This window comes from Misgurnus anguillicaudatus, chromosome 17 (assembly GCF_027580225.2).
Source record: "Misgurnus anguillicaudatus chromosome 17, ASM2758022v2, whole genome shotgun sequence".
NCBI classification, from domain to species: Eukaryota; Metazoa; Chordata; class Actinopteri; order Cypriniformes; family Cobitidae; genus Misgurnus; species Misgurnus anguillicaudatus.
The window spans coordinates 26,401,408-26,424,832 of NC_073353.2; the positions used below are offsets into that span (position 1 = coordinate 26,401,408).

The 23,425-nt window shown below is 39.9% G+C and overlaps 1 protein-coding gene across 1 annotated transcript; it reads right to left on the minus strand.

Moving 5' to 3' along the window:
- Positions 1-4: 4 nt before the first annotated feature.
- rftn2 (raftlin family member 2) lies at positions 5-22,267 on the minus strand. The gene is made up of 9 exons (XM_073855252.1): positions 21,740-22,267; positions 9,953-10,133; positions 8,947-9,058; positions 8,009-8,186; positions 5,252-5,470; positions 3,874-3,980; positions 1,791-1,897; positions 1,459-1,534; positions 5-1,361 (listed from the first exon to the last, which is right to left on the minus strand). The coding sequence occupies exons 1-9, from the start codon at positions 21,876-21,878 to the stop codon at positions 1,164-1,166; spliced, it is 1,317 nt and encodes a 438-aa protein (XP_073711353.1). The 5' UTR covers positions 21,879-22,267; the 3' UTR covers positions 5-1,163.
- Between the last annotated feature and the right edge of the window lie 1,158 nt (positions 22,268-23,425).

Here is a 23,425-nt window from a genome sequence, read left to right on the forward strand (position 1 = left end):
TTAATTATGAGGTAAATATCCATTTAATAAAATATTACAAATGTAACCATGTTCAAATCTTCAACTGCTACAGCTGGTAAATAATACTGATTGGTTCTGGCATATTAGAATACAATGCATCATCTGAGCTCAGCTTTTAAAATAAGGAAACATCTTATTCATTTTTTCTTAGCTCTTTTCTAACATTTACAGTAGCATGACATCTGTTTTGCAAGCTTAAAACGTGCAACACAAGATGTACAAGGTTAATGCTTTGTGTTCACTACAACTTGAAAATGAATAAGGTGCCACAAGCAGCATAAATTTGACTACCAAGCTCAGGAGAACTACACTATATGCAAACAGTTACCTAAATGACAAAGTACCCTCCTTATAGTCCTTATAGCATGGAATTTGACTTAAAATGCAAATCTGCTTGGGAGTGTTAGAGTGAATTGCTTTTTGATCCACTGATAAAAAATAGTAAAAGAAATTCCTCAGGAGATTAACATACAAGTTCAATTTAGCACCACTTGAGGTCATGGCACATCAAATACATTAAGATCTTTGTTTAGGCCAGTTTGAAGCTCCAAGATGCAACAAGAATTTCCACTTTGCCAAACGAGAACGAAGAATTCCTGTTGTCCAAAGTCTGCACACCAAACAAATATCCACATCCTACAGAGTGGCCTGTTTGGACACTCGAGTTCCTGATCCAGAATCATTGCAAGCATTAAAACGAACAACCGTTTTAAAAATAAGAACTGAACAAAACAGGAAAACTGAAGAAATTAAGGTGTGAGGAAGGACGACCTTCCATGAACACAAAAAAAAAATTGCTGAAGTGTTTTGTGACGTGATTGTGTTGTGAATACTGCCATGGTGTTTGTGGCAAAAAAGAGCAAATCTCAGTGCTTTTTTTTTGATATATGTGTAAAAATGTGAATGTGCTTCTAATTAAAAATAACAAATAAATCTCACCACTATCATGATACGTTATGGCTTTGTTAAAAAAAATGTACAAAAAGTGCTTTAAGTCCGTCTGTAATACAGTGATGCAAATCTCTGTTTCCTGGTGATGTTATAAATGCTAGTAAACGTCTGCAGATCTTCAAATTCAACTCCGTTTTAGGAATTCCGAATCCCAGGTTAGAAGCTGTGTCTTTGATTTTTGAGTTAGCCCGTCACATACAGGTCACCTCTGGGGCCCCCTCATCTGGCTCGAATCCACTCTCCTCTAGATGGGAAAGCGCACCGGGATATCCTCCTCCAAACACAGGGAAACCGCCAATCCCCCCTGAACACGGAGATGACAACTCTGTGTTTGGTTCCTCTATGCCTCGACTCACAGAATGACTGGAAACCTCTCGTGCCGTAGATCCCTTTTGAGATAAACAAACAAAACCAACAGGATTTTGCCGGTTACTGGTTAAAAATCGAACTAATCTCAATGATCAACCAATTTAAAGAGAGCAGCACCTGGTTGTGCCGTGGTACCGTTTGGCCTCTGACAGGTCTTTGCAGGAACACAACTTGCTTGGTGGCGAGATTCCCTTCACTGCAAGCAAGAAAACTTTGGTAACGTATGATAATACAGTTTTTTTTTGGCCATTTTTGCCTTTATTTTTGACATGGAGAGGACAGGAAAGCACAGGGAGGAGAGAGGGGTATGGGATCGGCAAATGACCACGAGCCGGGAATCGAACTCGGGTCGCCGAAAGTGCGAAAGCACCACACGTCAGAGCGCTGTCCACTACACCATCGGCTTTGCAGTTTAAATACATGCAGGCAGAGCTAATACAATGAGGATCTCACTATCATGACGAATAATGGGGGTGGGCAGCACACATGTTAGTAGCCAGCCAAACTCTGCTAATGTATGGAGGAGAGGACCGTAGTCAGTCTTTACATCTGTACCCTAAAAGAATAACATTTATGATGTAAATAGTTAAATTCCATGGCTTGAAACTAACTCTTTGTCTGTGAAATCCAGGCTGAAGTCTTAATCTAATGATGAGATTAGGAGCATCAGGATAAAAACCTTACTCAGTCAATATTAAAGGGCACCTATTATGCAAAATCCACTTTTACAAAGTGTTTAGGCATAAATGTGAGTTGGCAGTGTGTGAACACAGCCACCCTTAACAAAAAAATCAAAACGGATTAAAAATGAGTGGGTAGTTTTTTTATTTAATGTTACATTACACTGATAAAGCCCTGCCACTGACTGACAGTCCTTTATTATGATAGTTTTCGCCCCCAGTGAGTTGTACGCTGTCCGCCATATACTCACAGGAATCACATCTATTTTAATTGAAAGCACTCACTGTCTCCTTTGGCAAGGGAGTGAGGAGCAGCTGCTCATTTGCATTTAAAGGTACATACACGAAAACAAATGGGGGCATTTTGGATTTGCAGGGTTCCCACACCTTAGTTAACTTCAAATTTTAAGGGCCTTTCAAGGACTTTCCAAGTCTAAAACCCTCAAGCCTGATTTATAGTTGTGCGTAAGTTTTAGCTACGGCGTAGTCTGACGTGCACCTCGCAAAAATTTTAACAGCGTGTCAGTTCTACGCGGACCGCAAGCGCTGTAATTGGTCCACCAAAACCCATTCCATCAGGTAAAAAAACTGCATCATAGGTATTACCGTTTGCGACGGTGAAAACAAAGAATGTTCAAGTTGAGATGTGATTTAACTCAAACTGCAACAAAAGTCACTGTTTATTTACTTCCATCATTGCTGGTCTTCTCAAATTATACACAACAAGTTGCTGTTTCTTATTCGTTTGTGGGTTAACTTGCCAAGCTGCTTCTTTTTTGATGGTCGCGCTGATACTGTGGTTACACGCGTGGATCCTGCCTACCAGCGATCTGCGCGTGTGTTTGCACGTCGACGCGGATGACATCGCAAAAGTATAAATGAAAACCGACGCGGAACCTACGCCGTAGGACCTACGCATAACTATAACGAGCCCTTAATTGTGGAGACACATTTCAAGTGAGAGCAAGGTTACATTGTGTTACCTTTTAAGATACATTGTTACAGTTCCCTTTTGAGGGAACTCGCACTGCGTCACTGCGGTGACACTTTGGGGACGCATCCAGGGGTAAGTGCTTCTGAATATGTATATCAAATTCAACCAATGGTGAGGCTTAATGACAAAGACAGGGTGACGCGGGAGTCAGGAAGTATATTGCCATCTAAAATATTGCCAAAGACGGCATTACAGGAACACATGAAGTATGGCAAGGGAGACGCAGCGCCTCGTTCCCTTCTCAGGGAACAACAGTTACATACGTAACACGAGACGTTTTCATGTGTCAAACACAACTATGCAAAAAGGATTTCGGTATGAATCAACATTCGCATACAGAAGATATAAGCATTTAAAGCGAACAGTTTAGCACGTGTGCTTAAAAAGTCTAGAATTTTTATGATATTATCCTACACTACACAGGGAATAATATGGATTTTGTTCCAGAAAACTTCTTGCATAAAATAGATTTAAGCACTTTCACCCGTATCTATGTATGTATATTTCCCTGGGCCTTGAATTTTTTCCCAAAATTCACAAACTTTCAAGGATTTCAAGAACCTGTGGGAACCCTGGATTTGGCAAAAATGATCTGGGGTATTTTAAGCTGAAATTTCACAGGCACACCTGAGACTTACATCTTGTACAATAAATATTGTAAAAATTGGCATAATAGGTGCCCGGTGCCCTTTAAATATATCAAGGTTATATTTTCACACAATGGTCTTTACATTGATGTAAAATCATTTTATGTAGAAAACAGTCATTTAGCCGGATTTGTACAAACTGTCTCACATCTATGATTTTTTTATGATATGGATATTAACTACCAAGTCATAAACCAAATATGTGCGATACCTCTATAACAGTCCACTGTTCTACTACAATAGTGTCATTGGCGGGTGGTGCTGTGCTTTTCTCCTCATATACAAACAGACCCTCTAAAGACCTGGGTACTGGCTCTCCTGTTAAAAAAACAAAACAAAATGAAAATTAAGTTAATAGAAGTTGACTAGATTACAAACATCCATGTCTAATGTGTATGTTCACCCACTGAATTACAGCGCAATATTCAGGTCTCATTTAATCTGACTGGAAGTGTGTCAATGACCTAGAAAAGATAATGAAACTTATCTACTTCAAATCCATAAGCACATGTGAGAGGACGAATATAAAGTTAATGAGACCATAAAGTCAACACACATGCTTAGTGTATTTCTGAAGACGGGACCAAAATATCCCAGTGGGCTCTTTTGATGAGGAAAAGAAAATGTAACCACAACCCAACCACACAAAAAACAACATAAAATGATTGGATCACTAGGCAGCACCATACTTTAATACAGTACATAAAGCCCACCTATTCAGTCAAATATCAACCAAATTAAGAAAATTGGATAAAATGATGTTCTGGGCTTTTCAGAAGTATGTCCCTAATGAGAAAATGGCATGAGGAAAGAGTAGGATGGCAGAGCTAGTTTGAAAATTGCCTCTCATGTTCCACATTCACAAATCCCAGATGTCTCAAACACACACACACACACACACACACACACACACACACACACAGATCTAGCTCCTATTAGTCTGGTGCAAAACAGGAAGTGTGGTCGTGAGGTTTGGAGATGGGCGCTAAATATAGTTCTTGTGGGAGTCAAGGGAAAGGAAAAAAATATGGATGAAAATAGTGGAATTTAAAGAAATTGAAGGAGGAACATGAAAAAGATTACTAAGAACAGAAATGTTATTCTTGTAACTCAAATGTTTGAGCATTGGTCATTGGTTTGATTCCCAGGGAACCCAATTACTGATACAATGTATACTTTTAATGCAATGCAAGGCACTTTGGATTTAAGCGTCTGCCAAATGCATAAACGTAAATGTAAGTACATAATAGGGTCCAACAAACTAAATGCATGAAAGCACATAAAATTGCATACTTTAAAACCTCACATCGTCATTGGTTACTATACACAAATGTCAGAAATGTTTAATTTTGCAATTTATCATACACCAATTTATGATACTCTGATGATTAAAAAGCTAAACACAAGTCAAAGAATTCCATGTTTACATCTACTCAACAGCTGCATTTTCCCTACATAACAGACAAAGGAGGCGCAGCAGCACATCACATGCAAATAAATAGTAATTTCCCTCAACAACATTAAACAAGAGTGCAGAATAGAAAGTTTACAGTGTAAGTGCACGGCAACATTTATAACTCGAGAGATACCTTTAGGTGTGTCCCAGTATACAAAGGAGTCCACCAATGACCAGCCTTTGCGGTAATAAGCCGCTGTCAGTTCCAGCCAATCAGCTTCCAGGCTACTGACAACTTGGCCCTTCCTAGAAACTCGCATGGACAGCGCCCCCTGATGGTAACAGCAGGCCAGAGAGTCCAGTGGTGCGTAACCCGGATTCCAGGAGTGAAACAGCACCAACAGTCTCAGGTCTAAAAACAACAATGGGGTTATAACTTACATGTTGAAAAAAAAACAGAGCCATGAACATAGAATACAATCTTCACTGGAGTAAAAAAAATTGAATTGAAGTAACGAGTCACAACTATTGCTTCTGACACAATTTTTAGGCTGTCCATCATAACTAATAATACTAACTGGTCAAATGGAGGTCACTTAGGTACAATACTTGTGTTAAGACACTAACAGCCTCTGACTGATCTTGATTCTCCATGTTAACGGATGGAGGCTCACATGACTAATATGATGCCCAAAGGGTGGGCAAGCACAACAGCGGACAAAAACATTAAAGGGTTAAACTAAATTAAACTGACAATACTCACTGGGAAAAGCAAAAGTTGTTAATGCAACAATGTATTTTCGAGCTACCATGTATACACTCACCTAAAGGATTATTAGGAACACCATACTAATACTGTGTTTGACCCCCTTTCGCCTTCAGAACTACCTTAAAGGCGGAGTCCATTATGTTTGAGAGCCAATGTTGATATTTGAAATCACCTAAACAAACACGCCCCTACCCCAATAGAATCTGGACCTTCTGTTGATAGACCCGCCCCACACATACGCAACCCGGCATTTGATTTGATTTGATTGGCTATAAGTGTGTTTTGGTAGTCGGCCCGTCTCCTTTTCCAACGCGTTTTTCAAACGTCGTGGACTCCGCCTTTAATTTTATGTGGCATTGATTCAACAAGGTGCTGAAAGCATTCTTTAGAAATGTTGGCCCATATTGATAGGATAGCATCTTGCAGTTGATGGAGATTTGTGGGATGCTCATCCAGGGCACGAAGATCCCGTTCCACCACATCCCAAAGATGCATTATTGGGTTGAGATCTGGTGACTGTGGGGGCCATTTTAGTACAGTGAACTCATTGTCATGTTCCAGAAACCAATTTGAAATGATTCGTTTTGTGACATGGTGCATTATCCTGCTGGAAGTAGCTATCAGAGGATGGGTACATGGTGATCATAAAGGGATGGACATGGTCAGAAACAATGCTCAGGTAGGTTGTGGCATTTAAATGATGCCCAATTGGCACTAAGGGGCATAAAGTGTGCCAAGAAAACATCCCCCACACCATTACACCACCACCATCAGCCTGCACAGTGGTAACAAGGCATGATGGATCCATGTTCTCATTCTGTTTACGCCAAATTCTGACTCTATTATCTGAATGTCTCAACAGAAATCGAGACTCATCAGACCAGGCAACATTTTTTCAGTCTTCAACGGTCCAATTCTGGTGAGCTTGTGCAAATTGTAGCCTCTATTTCCTATTTGTAGTGGAGATGAGTGGTACCCGGTGGGGTCTTCTGCTGTTGTAGCCCATCTGCCTCAAGGTTGTGCGTGTTGTGGCTTCACAAATGCTTTGCTGCATACCTCGGTTGTAACGAGTGGTTATTTCAGTCAAAGTTGCTCTTCTATCAGCTTAAATCAGTCGGCCCATTCTCCTCTGACCTCTAGCATCAACAAGACATTTTTGCCCACAGTACTGACACATATTGGATGTTTTTCTCTTTTCACACCATTCTTTGTAAACCCTAAAAATGGTTGTGCGTGAAAATCCCAGTAACTGAGCAGATTGTGAAATACTCAGACTGGCCCGTCTGGCACCAACAACCATGCCATGCTCAAAATTGCTTAAATCACCTTTCTTTCCCATTCTGACTTTCAGTTTGGAGTTCAGGAGATTGTCTTGACCAAGATCGCACCACTAAATGCATTGAAGCAACTGCCATGTGATTGGTTGATTAGATAATTGCATTAATGAGAAATTGAACAGGTGTTCCTAATAATCCTTTAGGTGAGTGTACATGGTTAAAGCCCGGGATACACTGCACGATTATTGGCTGTCCCAGACGAAAGATTGCCATCGTGAAACAATCGTCGCGATTTCTGTGATCGTGGCTCTTCATCGGTGGTACTATGTCGTACAATGAGAGAGGTTCAAAGACGGCTATTTTACCGGCCTTGCGTCCAAAGATAGCCTACGATAGTTTTCTGACAGTGTCAGAAATTCGGCATGATCACCGCACAGTGTGTTTGCTGCTACGACCTGCGCGCCGGTATTTGTGTACCACGAGCGCATGCTGGTTACGTTGCGCAACGTGTGACGCTGCCGCCAAAGCTTCCGTGTCATCATCGTAGTCTACATGCCTCTCGTACCAGAGTTTAAACGATACATGACGCACAGTGTGATAAGGTAATGATCTTATAGGAGGGCAAAAATCGTGCAGTGTATTCCGGGCTTTAGTTAGTAGATCCAAACTAAACATCCTATTTCAAAATACAACCAAAAAACAGGCTTCATTTAATTTATACAAAAAATTATTTGGCTTTTGAGCGGAAATAGAATCCTGATACCCCCAAAAGCATCTACAGCCCATCTGTGCACTCAGCCATCATCAGCTAAAGGTATGCGATATAAAACGGAAAATTAATCCGATTTTATGTTAGAGATTTCAGACAGTCCATAATTACATTAGGATTAGAGGAAAGTCTGACCTTGGCTGTACCCACGACCCTCCAGATCTCCGTCTCCAGGGGGTGTGCGAGGTGGGGTGCGTGGTGGGGAGCGGTAGCCCCTCCTGGGACTGGACACTCTGCCATTACACCCCCCTCCTCCAGCCTGCTGGAGCACCGAGCCCACAAACCTCACGCCACCCCTGCCATAGCTGTTCACCTGAGGGTACATAGACAACAACACCATCACTGTAATGAGTCAGAGACTTTCCTAAAGAGGAACTACACTGTAAGCAGATATATTTTTGGAAATAAACACCTGACACATACACTTGTGATCTAAACAGACAAGAAGCAATAAAACAACACGCATACAAATCGTTTAATCTTAATATTTGTCCACACATGCTGTGCCCGCAAGAGCAAACAACATTTTGTCAGCATGGGTATATTTCTAGCAATAGCAAATTATACATTGTATGGGTCAAAATTATAAAAAATTTTAAATGCCAAATATCTAATCAATATTTAATGTTCCTTAACTTACTTAATAAGCTGTTTAATAAGCAGGATAATGTACAGCAAGCATTGGGTGTGCATTATTTTCAAAAAATTCTAATTTTGAGAATTTACATATTTGTTACCCTGTCTGTGAAATCCAGGTTAAAGGGACACAAGGCAGCATTTTTATGTTAATGAATCATTGTCGTAAGTCGGTATATGGTTAAATGACTCATTACATGACGAATGAAGACTCTCTCGCCCGCCCCTACCGTCTGTTGGAAGAATACCCCACTTGCAAGTTCGCTGTATCCGACCCGGTGTCCTTCAGTCTCGTAAAGTCTCAGATATAGAAAGCATTTACTCCCAGACACTAGGGGGAGCTAGTAGAGAAATAATACTCAGACTTGCCTTGTGTGCCTTTAAAGTATATGCTACCATGCAACAGCATGCAACGCATTTGAAATGTAAACACTGACCCTGTCTATGAGCAGTTTTACGGTGTCACCGGTTAAAGATTCTCCCGGCAGTGGCCACTCCTCCACCCGCAACACCGGCACACTGTCAATCATTGGCATCGCTGTGTGTTTACTGCAACCACATAACAGATACAACACAAACAACACACATCATTTAAGGCAATGGCATTCATGCAGCAAGTCCAAAACAGGAAATCACGCATGCATTTTTTAATATTGCTGATGTCTGCCTTGAGATGTCCTTCATAAGCAGTTTAAAAACGCTGAGATGTTTAACACTCTTGACCCCACCTGATAACAACAACTTTTGTTTAACCCCAAAAGCAGCTGTCTTGCTCTTTTAGTCCATGGTTTTGTATAAAAATGGTGGTATATCAGGGTGGCTTATTTCTAATGACCTTCACTAAATGCAAATGAGCTTTAAATATAGACCAACAAATATTGGACAGCTACATTATATTACTTCCTACCTGTATCTTAATAGTCAAGATGTTATGCAAACAACAGATTTGGATGCCTTGCTAAAAACAGCGTTTTCAGATTTGGCCATTATCTATGGCCATCTACTATATATACACATTGTAATCTTAACATGGATGTAGACATTGTTTATAATTTATTTATTTGGGTTTGTGTCACACACTTATAGTTCACAATAACAGTAATTACCCAAACTTAACATTTAAAAAAAATCAATGTCACACCACTTCATAGACAAACTAGCTTCTCCTGTTCTTCCATAACCACTCTGCAGGTTCTCACTGGTTCATGGAAAACTATACTTTAGACTTCCTTAAACTTAGCCTATATCTCTACCCAGTCTGAGAGCAAAACACAACAAGCCCCGCCCACTCCAGCTATACAGTCTGACCTCTCATTACTTATCTCATTAATATTCATGGTGGCTTATTAAAAGTTAATTATTACTTGGAAATAAGAAGTCTGTCTGTTTTGGATACAGAAAAGAGGGGGTGAAGTACGCAGCTGTTGTCATGGTAAACTTTACCTGGATTGTGGGCGAACCAGGATGGCCCGGTAGAGCAGGCTGCAGGGCAGTGAGCGAGTGCGGCCCACAGAGAGGATGATGGGATGCAGGGCGGCCAGTACGTAACCCTGGGTGTAGTAGGACTGTAGGGCATGGGGCAGGTCACACAGTGAGGACAGATATTGCACTGTAGGTCGACTGCCTGTAGAACAACCATAAAACACAATATGACCATCAGTGAAGATGAAGACCCCATAATCCCACAGATCATCTTCTTTCTCTTCCTTTCTTAAAGGAGAAGTTTGGTATTTTACACTTAAAGCCCTGTTTTCAGATTGTTTTTTATGAAATAGAACGGTTTTGACTGAAATTTCAACATATGAGGCTGCCCCGAGAATTTTCGGGTGTTTGTGTTTCACCCCCCCTCTACAATGGGTTTATAGGTGCACTGGAACCATCCTTTCTAAAATGCATTAAAATTTCGTTTACAAAGACGTGAAACTCACCGAGTGGTCAGGGGTGTTCACTGATATGCTCACACAAAAATCGCTGCAAAAGATGCTTTCCGACAGGTGTTTTAGCATTCGTTGTTAACTTGTGGACCTATTTTTCCAAACGCCTCACACCCGTACATTCTTCCGCTGAGAGCTTGAATAATAGACACTCCAGTCCAGTTGGTGGCGATAATCCGCCTTTGCCAATTGCAAGAATACAAAGAAAGTTCCCGGCGCGGAGTAATACCGTACCTCACAGCACATCTAATACAAGTCAATGGAGTTGGCAAAACTACGATAAAATCTGTTGGAATGCGTCTTTTGCAGCGATTTTTGTGTGATCATATCAGTGAACACCCCTGACCACTCGGTGAGTTTCACGTCTTTGTAAACGAAAGTTTTATGCATTTTAGAAAGGACTGCTCCAGCGCACCTACAAACCCACTGCAGAGATGGGAGGTGAAACACAAACACCCGAAAACCCTCAGGGCAGCCGCACATGTCGAAACTTCAGTCAAAACCCCTCTATTTCACCACAAACAATCCGAAAACAGGGCTCCAAGTGCAAAACACCGAACTTGTCCCCCAAAACTGACTGTTTAAAGATGAGGTTGCTTATTTTATTATTTTTTTGTCAATGCATCGTAGTTCCAGTTACAGCATGCTTCACATAGAGCCCTTTTAATACATGGATTATGGAAAATACATAGAAAATGAATTGATTTTGGTTCATTTACACTGACAGCGGTTTTCTGGAATTGGTGTGTTCACGCACATCCTGTAAAGATAAAGACACGTGACATAAGGGTGTGATGTGTAGTGTATTTGTTATTGTGCACTTGATGGATTTTCCACAGCATCTTAAATTCGCTTGCTGATTATCAGCGATTTCACTCGAGAAACCATGTATGCATTTGGGATGGGCCGATACCACTTTTTCGTGTCTGATATCGATGTCAATACCGATACTTATCCAATACCACCTCTATCGGCCTTTTAATCAATTAAGCTGCAAATTACACATGGCTTAAACCTAGCTACTGAACATTTTACTATGCAACAAACGACTGTGCAAATTCAAGACTAAAAGAAACATTGTGCCATACTGCAGCAACACTTTAAGTTAGTCAGCACAAAATTCTTAATGAAATTTAAGGTGTAACTTGACAAGGTCGGTGTTGGTATTGGATCGGAGTGTACTCCCCAACTTCTACAATATTCGATCCAGCCATTTCCGTCAATATCAGACTAATATCGACATGGAGTATTATATCGGCCCACCCCTAGTATGCATGCCTTTTTATAATTCAATCATTAACTAGCGTTTCGCATGCTGTTTCATTAAGCTGGCGAACATTTTCGTGAATGTTAATCTGGATTTAAAACCCCCATGTCAAAGACCTAACCATAAATACGTTGTTGCGGTGACACATGCGTCATTACCACGACACCCCTTACGGCATTGTTTTTGCCTTTTGTTCACGCAGGATGCATTCCGGAAATGTTACGGCAATGTCACTAGGTCCATTCACAGATCCAAATTCCAGGACGGGTTTGCGTTACACACAGAAGACACTCTGGCAATTTTCTGGGATCAGCGCGCTGTGTGTAGAGGTTTATGATACAGATTTAATCTAGAGGTGTTAAGGTTGTTGTAGGGTGCTTCTATTTAGTGTTTTTTGCTTTTTTCCTCCTGTACACAGGCTCTAATGGAGGATCACCCTGACGTCTCCCTTCTCTCCCCCAACCCCCAAACACACTTCCTGTGTCCACAAAGAGCTGCTGTTCACAGGGAAGACTGGCCCCATGCCACACACACACACCGCCCCACAAACACAACATTCCATCACGCATAACACAAACATAGGCAAACATTCGATCTTGCGGTTCCCACACTTGGTCACAACAACAACAAAAATCCACAGAGAGTACACAAGAGATGATTCCTTGTACCAAAAATATCCTTTCCATAAAAACCACAAAACAGCTTTTAAACAACTGTGTGTTTTTGCCTTCAGCTAACACGTTAGACGTAAACACAAACATTTTGGAAGCTACCTGTAGGTTTTACTACAACAGTGTCTGTATGCAGTACACTGCATCACTCCTGATCTTTAGTAATGTGTTGCATGTTATGGAGATAAAGCCCCATGGGCCAAAGTAGAGAGATGGCATTCACAGCGATATAAACCCTGAAAGGACTCCAATTTGTTCCAATGCACCCCTTTCTCCCAGACTCCCCTACAGCCCTCGTGTCGACTCTCACACAGACGCCTCTGTTCTCAGTAGACAGAGAGAGCAACTGTGCTGTGTGTTGTTTATAAAGAGGGAGAATCAAGAGAAAAGATAAAAAAGAATGAATTGAGATGTAGAAAAGTGAAAAAGAGAGTCGGAAGGTGTGAACGACACACTGAGGAAAATGGGGAAAAACGCAATGAAAGAAAAAGAGGTAACGGGAATTTATAGGCAAACTTTATAACTCTTTCTGAGGAAAAGTTGAGGGTTTGATTTTTGTATAAAAGTGGTTTGAACCATTTTAACCCTAAACTGCAAGAATTTCACAAAAAACTTTTGAAAGACAAAAGAAAAAAACATATTCCAATTTAGGATCTTATCATATTACATATTAATCTTCACAGACTATCAATAAAACAATATTTTTTAAATATTATTTTAAAATCAGGGTGAATCTCACAAAACCAGTCATGAGAACGTGACTTTCGTTTCCAAATCTACAACAAATCTATTTATTTTATTGCTTTACAAACTAGTGTTATTGTCATGAAATTCAGCCATTCCAAAACACATTTTAATATTTTATTTGTGTTCACATTTTACAATAAATTTCATTGAACACAAACAATCTTAGATACAAGCATTGTAATCCAATAATCATTGCCTCTGGTCTCAGTTTATGGGTACAAATAGCAACGCCTTCTCCATATGTGCCGACTACCAATTATTGCTGAAATTGAACAAAATTTTGCAAGAGCTTTTGCTCTTGGCTTAGGGAGACCAGCAATTTGCAGACCTCTGACCACTTGTCTGTGGACATTACCTAAGCTTCCAAATATATATACCAAAAACTTACATTTGTACCCCAGCTGCGCAACAATGTCTTTAAGTGGCTGGTATTTTAAGAGCTTAGTAAGGTAGGCTTCTTCCAGACTGTAATCAAATGTACAACCTACTTCAAGAATGGTCACTTCTCTGCTGTTCTCATCAACAACAACAACATCTGGTTTTTTTGCAGTAACATTTGAAAACACATTATTTACACTATTACAGAGTTTGAACATGCAAGGTGAGACACATACATTCTTATAGATTTTTGTAGACTGTGAAACACATGGAATTATATTTTCAACCAGTAAGTCAACGATTCTGTCATGTCTGGCAACATACATTCCCTTATATGCATAACATCCATTCAAAACATGAGACAGGGATTCAATGATTAACTGGTTATCATGGTGCAAACAGTGTGAAGAAAATGAATTAGGGTACCAAAGGGAAAGATTGAGTCTAGTTGGAAGGACTTGCAATCTGGCTTTGATTGCAAAAGTCATTATGTCTTCATCAACCACAGAGTTTCTGAGTATTGAGTGAGAAACAGAATGGTCTGCAGTAAGAATACAAGCAATCTTTCCCTGTAGTTTAAGACCAATCCAGTGTTGCTGCTGTCGTTGTTGTTGTAGCCTTACAAGGTACCTTCGTGCATTGTCTGGTGATAGGTGAGATCCTGTATCCACAACAATAGCCCTTGCTGAGGTTAAACGATCGGTTATAAGATCTTCAGAAACAATTATGGTGTCTATATCAGGTTTCACCCAGTCCAGGGATACTCCAAGTTTTACACAAAGGTCATTAAGGTCAGGCCAATCTGACCAGACCCCGAAACCAGCACTATGTGTCTCCATCTTACAATTAGATTTTCTCTTAAAACCCAGAAAGCTTGACTCTCCCTCTCCTGCCAAAGGGACTTTGCGTCTTTTCATGTCCAGAAGCAGAGAGGATCTAGCAAGCTCTCTGACAGTATTGTCATCATTGTTTAACATTTTAATAAGATGTGACAATCTTGTTGCATTGTATATCCACTCCACATTTGGAACACCAAGACCACCGTCTTGTTTAGACTGGAAAATTATGTCTCTAGTAGTATGAGTGTTCAATCCAAACCACTTTCTTACTAAAGAAACCGTTTTATCATTCAATTGACTCAGGGTCTTACTCATAAGGTGGACATTGGCAAAGAGATGTTGTATTCTAGACAGGGCAATCTGTCTAATGGCCTCCAGCTTCATGAGCAAAGGAAGTGGTGAGGCATCAATTAAGTCCATCCTGGAAATATACTCAGTAACAATGTACTCAACCTGCTCCTTCCACTCCCCTGCTATATTAAATTTATGACCCAAATAGGTGTACGTCTCATGCAGGTCATACACACGAATCGGTTCTGTGTTGATAGTAAACTCAGGTATTCGATCAGCTTTGGATTTGTACCAACGGTTTCCCCCGCTTCGTCTCTGGTAGAAAACAGCACATTTTGAATGCTTAATTTGCAGACCTGACCAGTTCGTAAATAAGTCTGTTCTGACCAGCATGTTCTTAATAACACTCTCTTCCCGAGAGGCCAATTGGATGTCATCAGCATAGGCTTGTACAGGGTTAGGGGAAAACACGTTGGGTGGAGCACAATCACACAACCACTTAATCCACCCATTAGTGGCGAGTACAAAATTCACAGCACTCCATGGGCAGCCTGTTTTTATGCCGACTTGGAGAGGTATTGGATCTGTTAGCTGTTTTCCACAGATAACCTGTATAAAGGATGAACTATATACATCCTTTACTATTTCAGTGAACACCTGAGGTAGTTGGATTTCCTCAAGAGCCTTAGTCATAACATTGTGATTTAAAGTTCCAAAAGCATCACGAAAATCCAAAAAGACAGAATAAAATTTACAAGATTCATGTTTAAAATCGTCTATTCCAGTTTTAAGACAAAATACATGTTCATTCATTCCTTGTCTATTAATATAGGCTTTCTGTTTTGGTGACAAGATGCTATTATTAACCAGCCAGGGAAGCACGCGAGACAGGACACACTTCATGAACACTTTATAGATTGTAGGTAAGAGAGAAATATCCCTCCATGTTGATGGATCCTTAGGTATATTGTCTTTTTTTGGAATACGATAAATCATTGCTCCTTTCCAGGACTCAGGCACTCTCCTATTTTCCAGGCAGACATTAAAAATGGATGTTAACGTGTTACAAATTTGTGCAGTTTTTAGGTTTTCATATGTAACTCCATCTATACCACATGCCTTGTTGTTTGGTAAACTATGTAAAACAGTCTCTACTTCAGTTGTTGAAAAGTACATTGAGTTTGGAAAGTCAGTGGGACTTACATATTGCAAACTATTATTCCAAGGTGGAGATGGAAGAGGGTCGTTGCTTGATGTTTGCCTTAAACATTTATTTTTATAGTAACTCGTTATCAATGTAGTATCACAAGGACAGGTGAGTGGCTCAATATACTCACTACTATTCAGGATGATCTGAATCGCCTTTGATTTCCTATGCTGCCACAAATAAGCAAGCTTATTTCTACTCACTCGTTTCTGACGTTTATGGGCTGTGATGGGTCCTAGCTGTGGTTGAATCACATCGCGGATAAAACGCAGTTGCGTCTCAATCCAGTCTGCGATGGTAGACGTTGTCAAGGTTTCCAACGTTTGTTGTTCAAGGGGAAACTTTTTTAAAATCCGCGTCACATATTTCAGCAGCGGAAATCCAAGTTGCTTTTCTCCACGAGTCACAGTTTGGAAAATGCCGTTCCTAAAAAACACTCCAATTAGCAGCTTTATTAAACGTATCCATTCTTTTGGATCTCCAGAGGTAGTAAAGCGTCTCTTTTCTGGTCTGGTGTTCAGCCTCGCTCTGAAGGCCCTCTCACTATCCTGGAAGTCTATCCATTGTTGTTGTGACAAGGGATGTTGATACTCAGCAAAATCCGTATCCGATGTTAACTTCTCCGGTAGATGTTCTAATACTGGAGCGGCATTTTGCTCTTTAACGCAATAAACTCTCCCACTTAGCAACGCCTCTTTAAAAGCGAGCCTCAGTGCGGCGACCAGGCACATAATCCATATAAGTTTTCCAAACAATGCTTGCATCTTCTACATTAACGATGGCAGTTACAACGGGTGTGTGCCGTGCGGTAGGATGTTTAAATAGAGAAATATATGGATTTAGATGTATAAATGTTAGCACCAAAAGCACCACCAAACAATTTCCATGTGCGACTTTTCGCGCAGCCGCACACACACTTATATAGAATAATTAGTTTAATGATAATAACATAACATCGCTTCTTTTCTTTAGGATTATGGAGTGAAATATGACCTGGACATTTATTAATGAGTTTCATTCAGCCAGATGTCACAAGTTCACAGCTGTTTATCTTAGTCTCGCAGAAACTGTCTGCAAGAAACTGATTCCTGCTGGATTGAGTGACACTGCCCGTAGTGCTAATGTCCTGTTTGTATTTTTTTATTTTATTTTAAAGTGACTACATGAAAAAATCTCCATGAATCCATAAGCAAAAGGGTACAACACATTGACAGATCATCAACACACACCCACATGGAGTGAAATTCGCATTAGACAAAATCTGATGATTTAAAGGCAGGATAGGCATGAATTATCTAAAACACTTTATATACCAATACATAATTAAAATGTAAGTACTCTGAAAAAGAGAGTATAAAACTCGAGTGTCTGTAGACCTTTCACGACTGTTTTAAACACAGCTAATTATTTCCATCCGGGACGAAACAAATGATTGGCTTGCGCGACTATCACTCTCCCTCACGACCATGGCACCACCCCTGTTGCTACGGGATCTGCCCACACATAGGCACACCCGATTGATTTGAACGTGCACGAGGCACTCTAGCAAGAGCAAAAGTACGGCAGAGAAAGAGCATTCAGAACTCACAGTACCTGCATATGCAGTCAGCGAAGGCAAATAAGGCAAAAAAAGTAATAAACGAAGAAATCAAACGAGAGTAAATATTGTGTGTCTTTTCACTGAGACGATGATGCGGTAGCGGTATTGTCTCCGGAGTGTAGTCCTCATCAGAGTCAACACTGCTATCATCACGGAAACTCTTACATGCAAAACACCGTATATGTTATAAATCTTCCACGAAATTCACCTTCATCACAGTGTAACTGATGGTAATAAAAAAACTTGTATCAATGCAACCTGTTTTTAGCTTTGTCTTATAAATATAACTAGCTCGTTTGTTACCGAATCAAACAAAAATATATTTTAAACTTTACCATTATCAATATGCTAGCTTAAGAGTAAGTACTTAAAGCAATCCTATTTGTTTCTATTCATAGTGATAAAGTTAGGTGTATTATTACATGTGATTGTGACATGATGTTACTACATGCACCGCGCTCCTTCTTCTCCGCTCGTCTGAGGTAAATGCTTCTCCCAGCAGAGCCGGTCAGCGTCGCCCGTTCATGTGTTTTGAGGGCGTGGCTTTAGAAGAAACCCAGAAGGGAGGGGGTGGAGTTAAATTGAAAAATTAGCTGTGTTTAAAACAGTCATGAGAGGTCTACAGACACTCGATTTTTATACTCTCTTTTTCAGAGTACTAGCATTTTGCTTGTGTATTGGTATATAAAGACAGTTTAAACAAATTTGTAAAAAGCGTTTTAGACTTTTTTTAGACTTAAACTTGCCTACTCTGCCTTTAAAAACAACCAAACACACAGTTTATTAAATAGCTGCCTACGGAAACAAGATCTAATTTAAACAAATCTTAAATGCAGGGTGAGAAAAAAATAAAAGTATTATTTCTGTTGAGAAAGTGGATGGGGGGTAAACAGTTGTTCCTTTGGTAATGCTGATCCAGAGTCAGCTGAAGCTATAACTGTTGCTAATCCCTATCTTTCCACCCGACAGCAGTGAAACTGATCCAAGGTAGAGATTAAGGCCAATCGTTGTAAATTCGTCTGCTGGCTTTGTAACACAGGGACATCTGGCTTTCTACAACCAAACACTAAATTAAGCATCACATGGTCTGTGCACCTAATGCACCCAATAGCATAGACGCAGTCATACATCACTAGATTTTGATGTTCAGATGTAAATTTAGCATGTTAAGCAACAGTGTTTTGGGTCACATGTTTTTATTATGTTTAACCATGTCATGAACACCATTCTCAGTCATGATGAACATTGTTTAGCATTTCAAATTTCCTTATTTGAACAAACAATACATGCTGTATACGAACTCATCACCTGAAGGGTGAAGCAGATCTTGCATTACATCAAATATGCATTATACGATTTTATAACTATTTTAAATGTATGGCCACATCATCTTATTATAACTCTTTAAACAAAACACTCACAGACATAAATACAGCAGTGGAGTTTCCACAGGTTAGGCCTAATACGCACTTACAGCACAACAAAGCAAACACAGTCTGTGATCCGGATCTGTCTAAATAATTTTAGCGCTACCTTGAGCAATGTTAGACACAGTAGCTTCAAACATCTGTATACCAGGTGTTCTCAGGGCTAAACAGCTGGAACATCTCGACAATCAATTTTTTCCATCAAAACTTCACACGCACATGCCTGTAGATATGTTTATGTTCAGGTGATAAAGTCCAGTATCTGACAGGCGATACATTACATTATACTATGATTTACTGCATCACTAATAATAATGCATTTGATGAACATTTGTGACCAGGAGACAACACTTAATAACCTTATGGTTAGTTTATGAGAAAATGGTTTAGCTTTGCCTTCAAGGGCTTTCATGATGGAGTTGAAGCCTGGGCAGGTGGAGACATATGACACTAAGAATGCTTCACATTCCTAACCCTACCTTCATACACCAAATATCTGCAAAGCATTGCAGCTTCAGCTTTGAACATGTATATACATATGATTTTACAACCAGTTATCTATAGACCATATTGCAAGATGTGAACAACACTGGTCCAGAAACACTTCTTGATTCAGTTTGTAACTGTTTTCTTTATTTCACATAAGATGTTTAACTTTTTCATTTAGTTCTATATGTTCTGGTTGTATTTTATCCCAAGGTTTATATAGTGTTAAAGGGGCCATGGCCCAAGACTTTTTTAAGATGTCAAATAAATCTTTGGTGTCCCCAGAGCACATGTGAAGTTTAAGCTCAAAATACCATATAAATAATTTATTATAGCATGTTAAAATTGCCACTTTGTAGGTGTGTGCAAAAATGTGCCGTTTTGGGCGTGCCCTTTAAAATGCAAATGAGCTGATGATATTCAAACACTGATCACAATGATGGTGGTTTGTTGCAATTAAAACTCAATTGTGCTTTTCTCTGCACTAAATGGCAGTGCTGTGGTTGGATCTTTTTCACATTTTCTAGGTTGATAGAAGTACTGGGGCCACAATCATAGAACTTAAACATGAAAAAAGTCAGATTTTCATGCCATGGCCCCTTTAAAAACGCACTTTTATTACAGTCAGACGAGATTGTGAGACTATACCCCAATAAATCATGTTTAAATGCTGTTTTCATAACTCTTAAGCAACTGAAATAAGTTGTTGTGAAAATTAAACAGTTCTCAGTTCAGAGAAACGACCGGTCCTGTCACAGATACCGCTCTGCTGTGCACGCATGCGTGCTTTGTTCTGATTGAGTTCAGCTGAAGGTGGGAGGTGCTTGCTGTTTTTTGTTTTTTCCATGTAAAGAGCAGCTTGCGTGGTGTCTCCTGTATCTGCCATGCTATCTTTTAACTGGCTGTAGCTAGCGAAGTTAGCGACTAGGAGGTTGACTCGCACTCGCAGCACTCAACACGTGTGTTTTTTTCCGCTTGGCAAGCTGACCGGACGTGACATGGGGGTGTAGCAGCATCGACGATTCCATTTTCTTATTCGAAGTTCGAGGTTGTGACACCCTTACTCAACATAACACAGACTGTGAAGTCACAGTCAAGATGTATGGCCCTAACATTAAATAAATTACAAAGTTGCTAAAATGTTCACTAATGTGAGCTATTGACATGAGCCACAGAGCAGACCAATTAGAGCAGAGCTCAACATTATTATTCATGACCCTTCCAAATTTGGCAAAAATAGACCATTTTATTAAAAAAGGACACATCCTTGGGTTGTAAATTGCACTTTATAAAGTTACATACCTTCTATGTATATATCAAAGAACAATTTAACATACTATTTCAATGCATTCTTTAGCACCTTAAATACACTACACTTTTCCAAACATATGTATTTAGGCAGCACTGTGTAGACTGAATGTCTTTCAACAAGGAATAGGGATTAACAAATCAAAGTTCGGCACTTATGAGTTATCCAGACACTGGAAACTGTTGCACAGAGGAGTATGAATGTCATACAGTGGAACAGACCCATGTGCGAATGTCTGAGACACAATCCAATCGTCCGGAAAAAAACTACCTGACCTATTTCCACATGTGAGGAAGCTGCGGTACTGTTGCTGGGGAAAACGTTAAAGCTGTTACACTTTAGGGTGCACATGCCAGGGTCCATAATGCCAGTCTGCCAAGCGTTTCAAAGTGAAAGCATTAAAATTAGCACAAATATGCTGCACCCACTACTTAGATTGGTGTTATTCAGGGGACCAGGGTCCACTTCCCAGACAGCAGACGACTCCAGGCCGGAACCGCATTGGAGCTGCTGACTTTGGCGCGTATCCGTTGCGGATCTGGCCCGGAGTCATCTGCTGTCTGGGTTGGGGCCTCAACAAACGTCCAAAGGGGTCTCAAGATGATTTAAAATGATTAAGACAAAATTACAAGAAGATAACAACTTAATATTATTTAATGGCAAAAATATACATCTTTAGTTATGCCAAGCTCTGGATTATTTTAATGGGAGTAAATAGGGAATGGGGTACATTTAAATATTGTTGTGGACGGGGGGCTTAGAGTCAAATAGACAACATTTTAAGAGTCGTTTGCGCATGCGGCCTTTTTGAGTGCTGTCTAGGTAGACAGCTCGCTAGATTTTTAGACACAGCCTTTCAAACGCGCGTGCAGAATGGACAACAATTTTTTTTAATTCTAATTCATTATGCAAAAACGTACCATGGTTACAGTAAGTTTCTGCCAAAATACTATAGTTACTACTATAAAGTAGTGATTTGTTATATTAACAATCATTCTGTAACAATAAAAGTATTTTGGCGTAACTTTTTGCTACCATGATAGCTCCACATCACTTTACTCCAGTAATCTGTACCTTCCAGGCTGAAGTCCAGTAGCACGTACTCGTACACGGAGTCTGTTTTGGTCTCGACTTGCGGTCTTTTTAAAGTGGAGTATATTTTCCCCGGGCTGCTGTCCTCCGGGTCCTCCAGTTTCCGCAGTCCGCATCCCATTATAGCGGGACCTCCAGCACACTCAAGGCAGCACACGGGGCGACCCACTCGGCCACACACACCCAGACTACCGTGCCTAATGGGTTTGCTCCATATTCCGAGAAATTAATCCTTTGGGAGTGGCACCAAAGCAAGAGCGATATGCCGTGTGTCCGATCCCTCTTGAGAAAGCGGCTTAATCTTAAGGAACCGAGAGATCACCGGGTCCTGATAGGAGGCGTTTATAAGACTAAAATGAACAAAAAGTTCCTAAAGTTGTTCTACAGTAAATAAACCCAGATTTTTTTCTCTTAAAATCGTCTACGAGAAACCCAACTAACGTTTAAACTTCCCAAATGAATGTGAAATATTAAAACAAAAGTTGTCTTGGGCTGTAGCGTGTTGAAATTAATGAGGGGGCGTGGCGCGGGAGGAGCGTGAATTGCTAATCGGGGGCGTGACATGGGAGTGGCCTGCATAAACTGCGTGTTTCATAACGGTGTTGTAAAATTGGTCTAAATAAACATTAATTTAATACAATAATACTAAATAAACTAAATAAAATAATAATTTCCACAGAGACCAGCTAAATAAATCTTCAAAAATCTGTAAATATAATTTTTAAATATAAAAGTAACTGGAAGAGCATTTCTGATACCTCTGAATCTCAAAAATCTGCAAAAGAGCATAAGCAGGCATTTAGGTTACTTTGGAAATATAAAGACATAGACATTTTATAAATTTGTGTGTAATTGTGACTTGAAACCACTTTAAGTAAAGACACACAGCAAAACTATACTAAGTGTGAAGCTAAATGTATTAATTGTGTAAATTTCTATATCTAAAGATCAAAGAGTTGTGTGCCTAAATGTCTGATAGTAATGTAACACTAAGCAAGTGTTTACAAGGCCAATGGCTATAACAGCATCTGGATCTTGTTTGTGCATGTTGTAAGTAGCACAGGATCGAAGCACAAACAAACACTGCTCTACTGTAACTGAAAACGATAAATTTCTCTAAAAAATAACATTATTTTGAGTAACAAACTATATGTTTGCAACAGTCCATTATATACTGTAAGAGCATTTTGTTAATAAAACAGAACAAAAGAGTGTGAAGGAAGGAAGGAAGCCTCGTAATGGGGGAGCAGAGGAAAGCTGAGAGACACAACTCAAATCCATCAACTTTTGTATTAGGTTAGTCTATTTTTAAACAGTTGTGTGTGAGTCAGGCTTTAACCAGGCCAAAGCGGAACAAAAAACAAAACATGAAACTACCAAAGTAGCTTGCAACTGTACCACCTGTCAACTTACAGCTGAAAACAATGCCCACCTGCTGGCTCTCACAACCATTCTGAACAACAGCCACACTTACAAGCCAAAAAGCAGGGCAATATTTTAAAAGCAGCTCAGTTCAGTGGCTTTGTGCTATTAGCTGTTCAGGGCAAAACAATTATGATAAGGGATTAGTTTCCATAGTATTCAAAATAGATCCTTTAAAACACATTTGCGTCAAGGTACTGACAAATAAATAATAGTTAAAATAACATCAGGAGAATTGTAAATGGA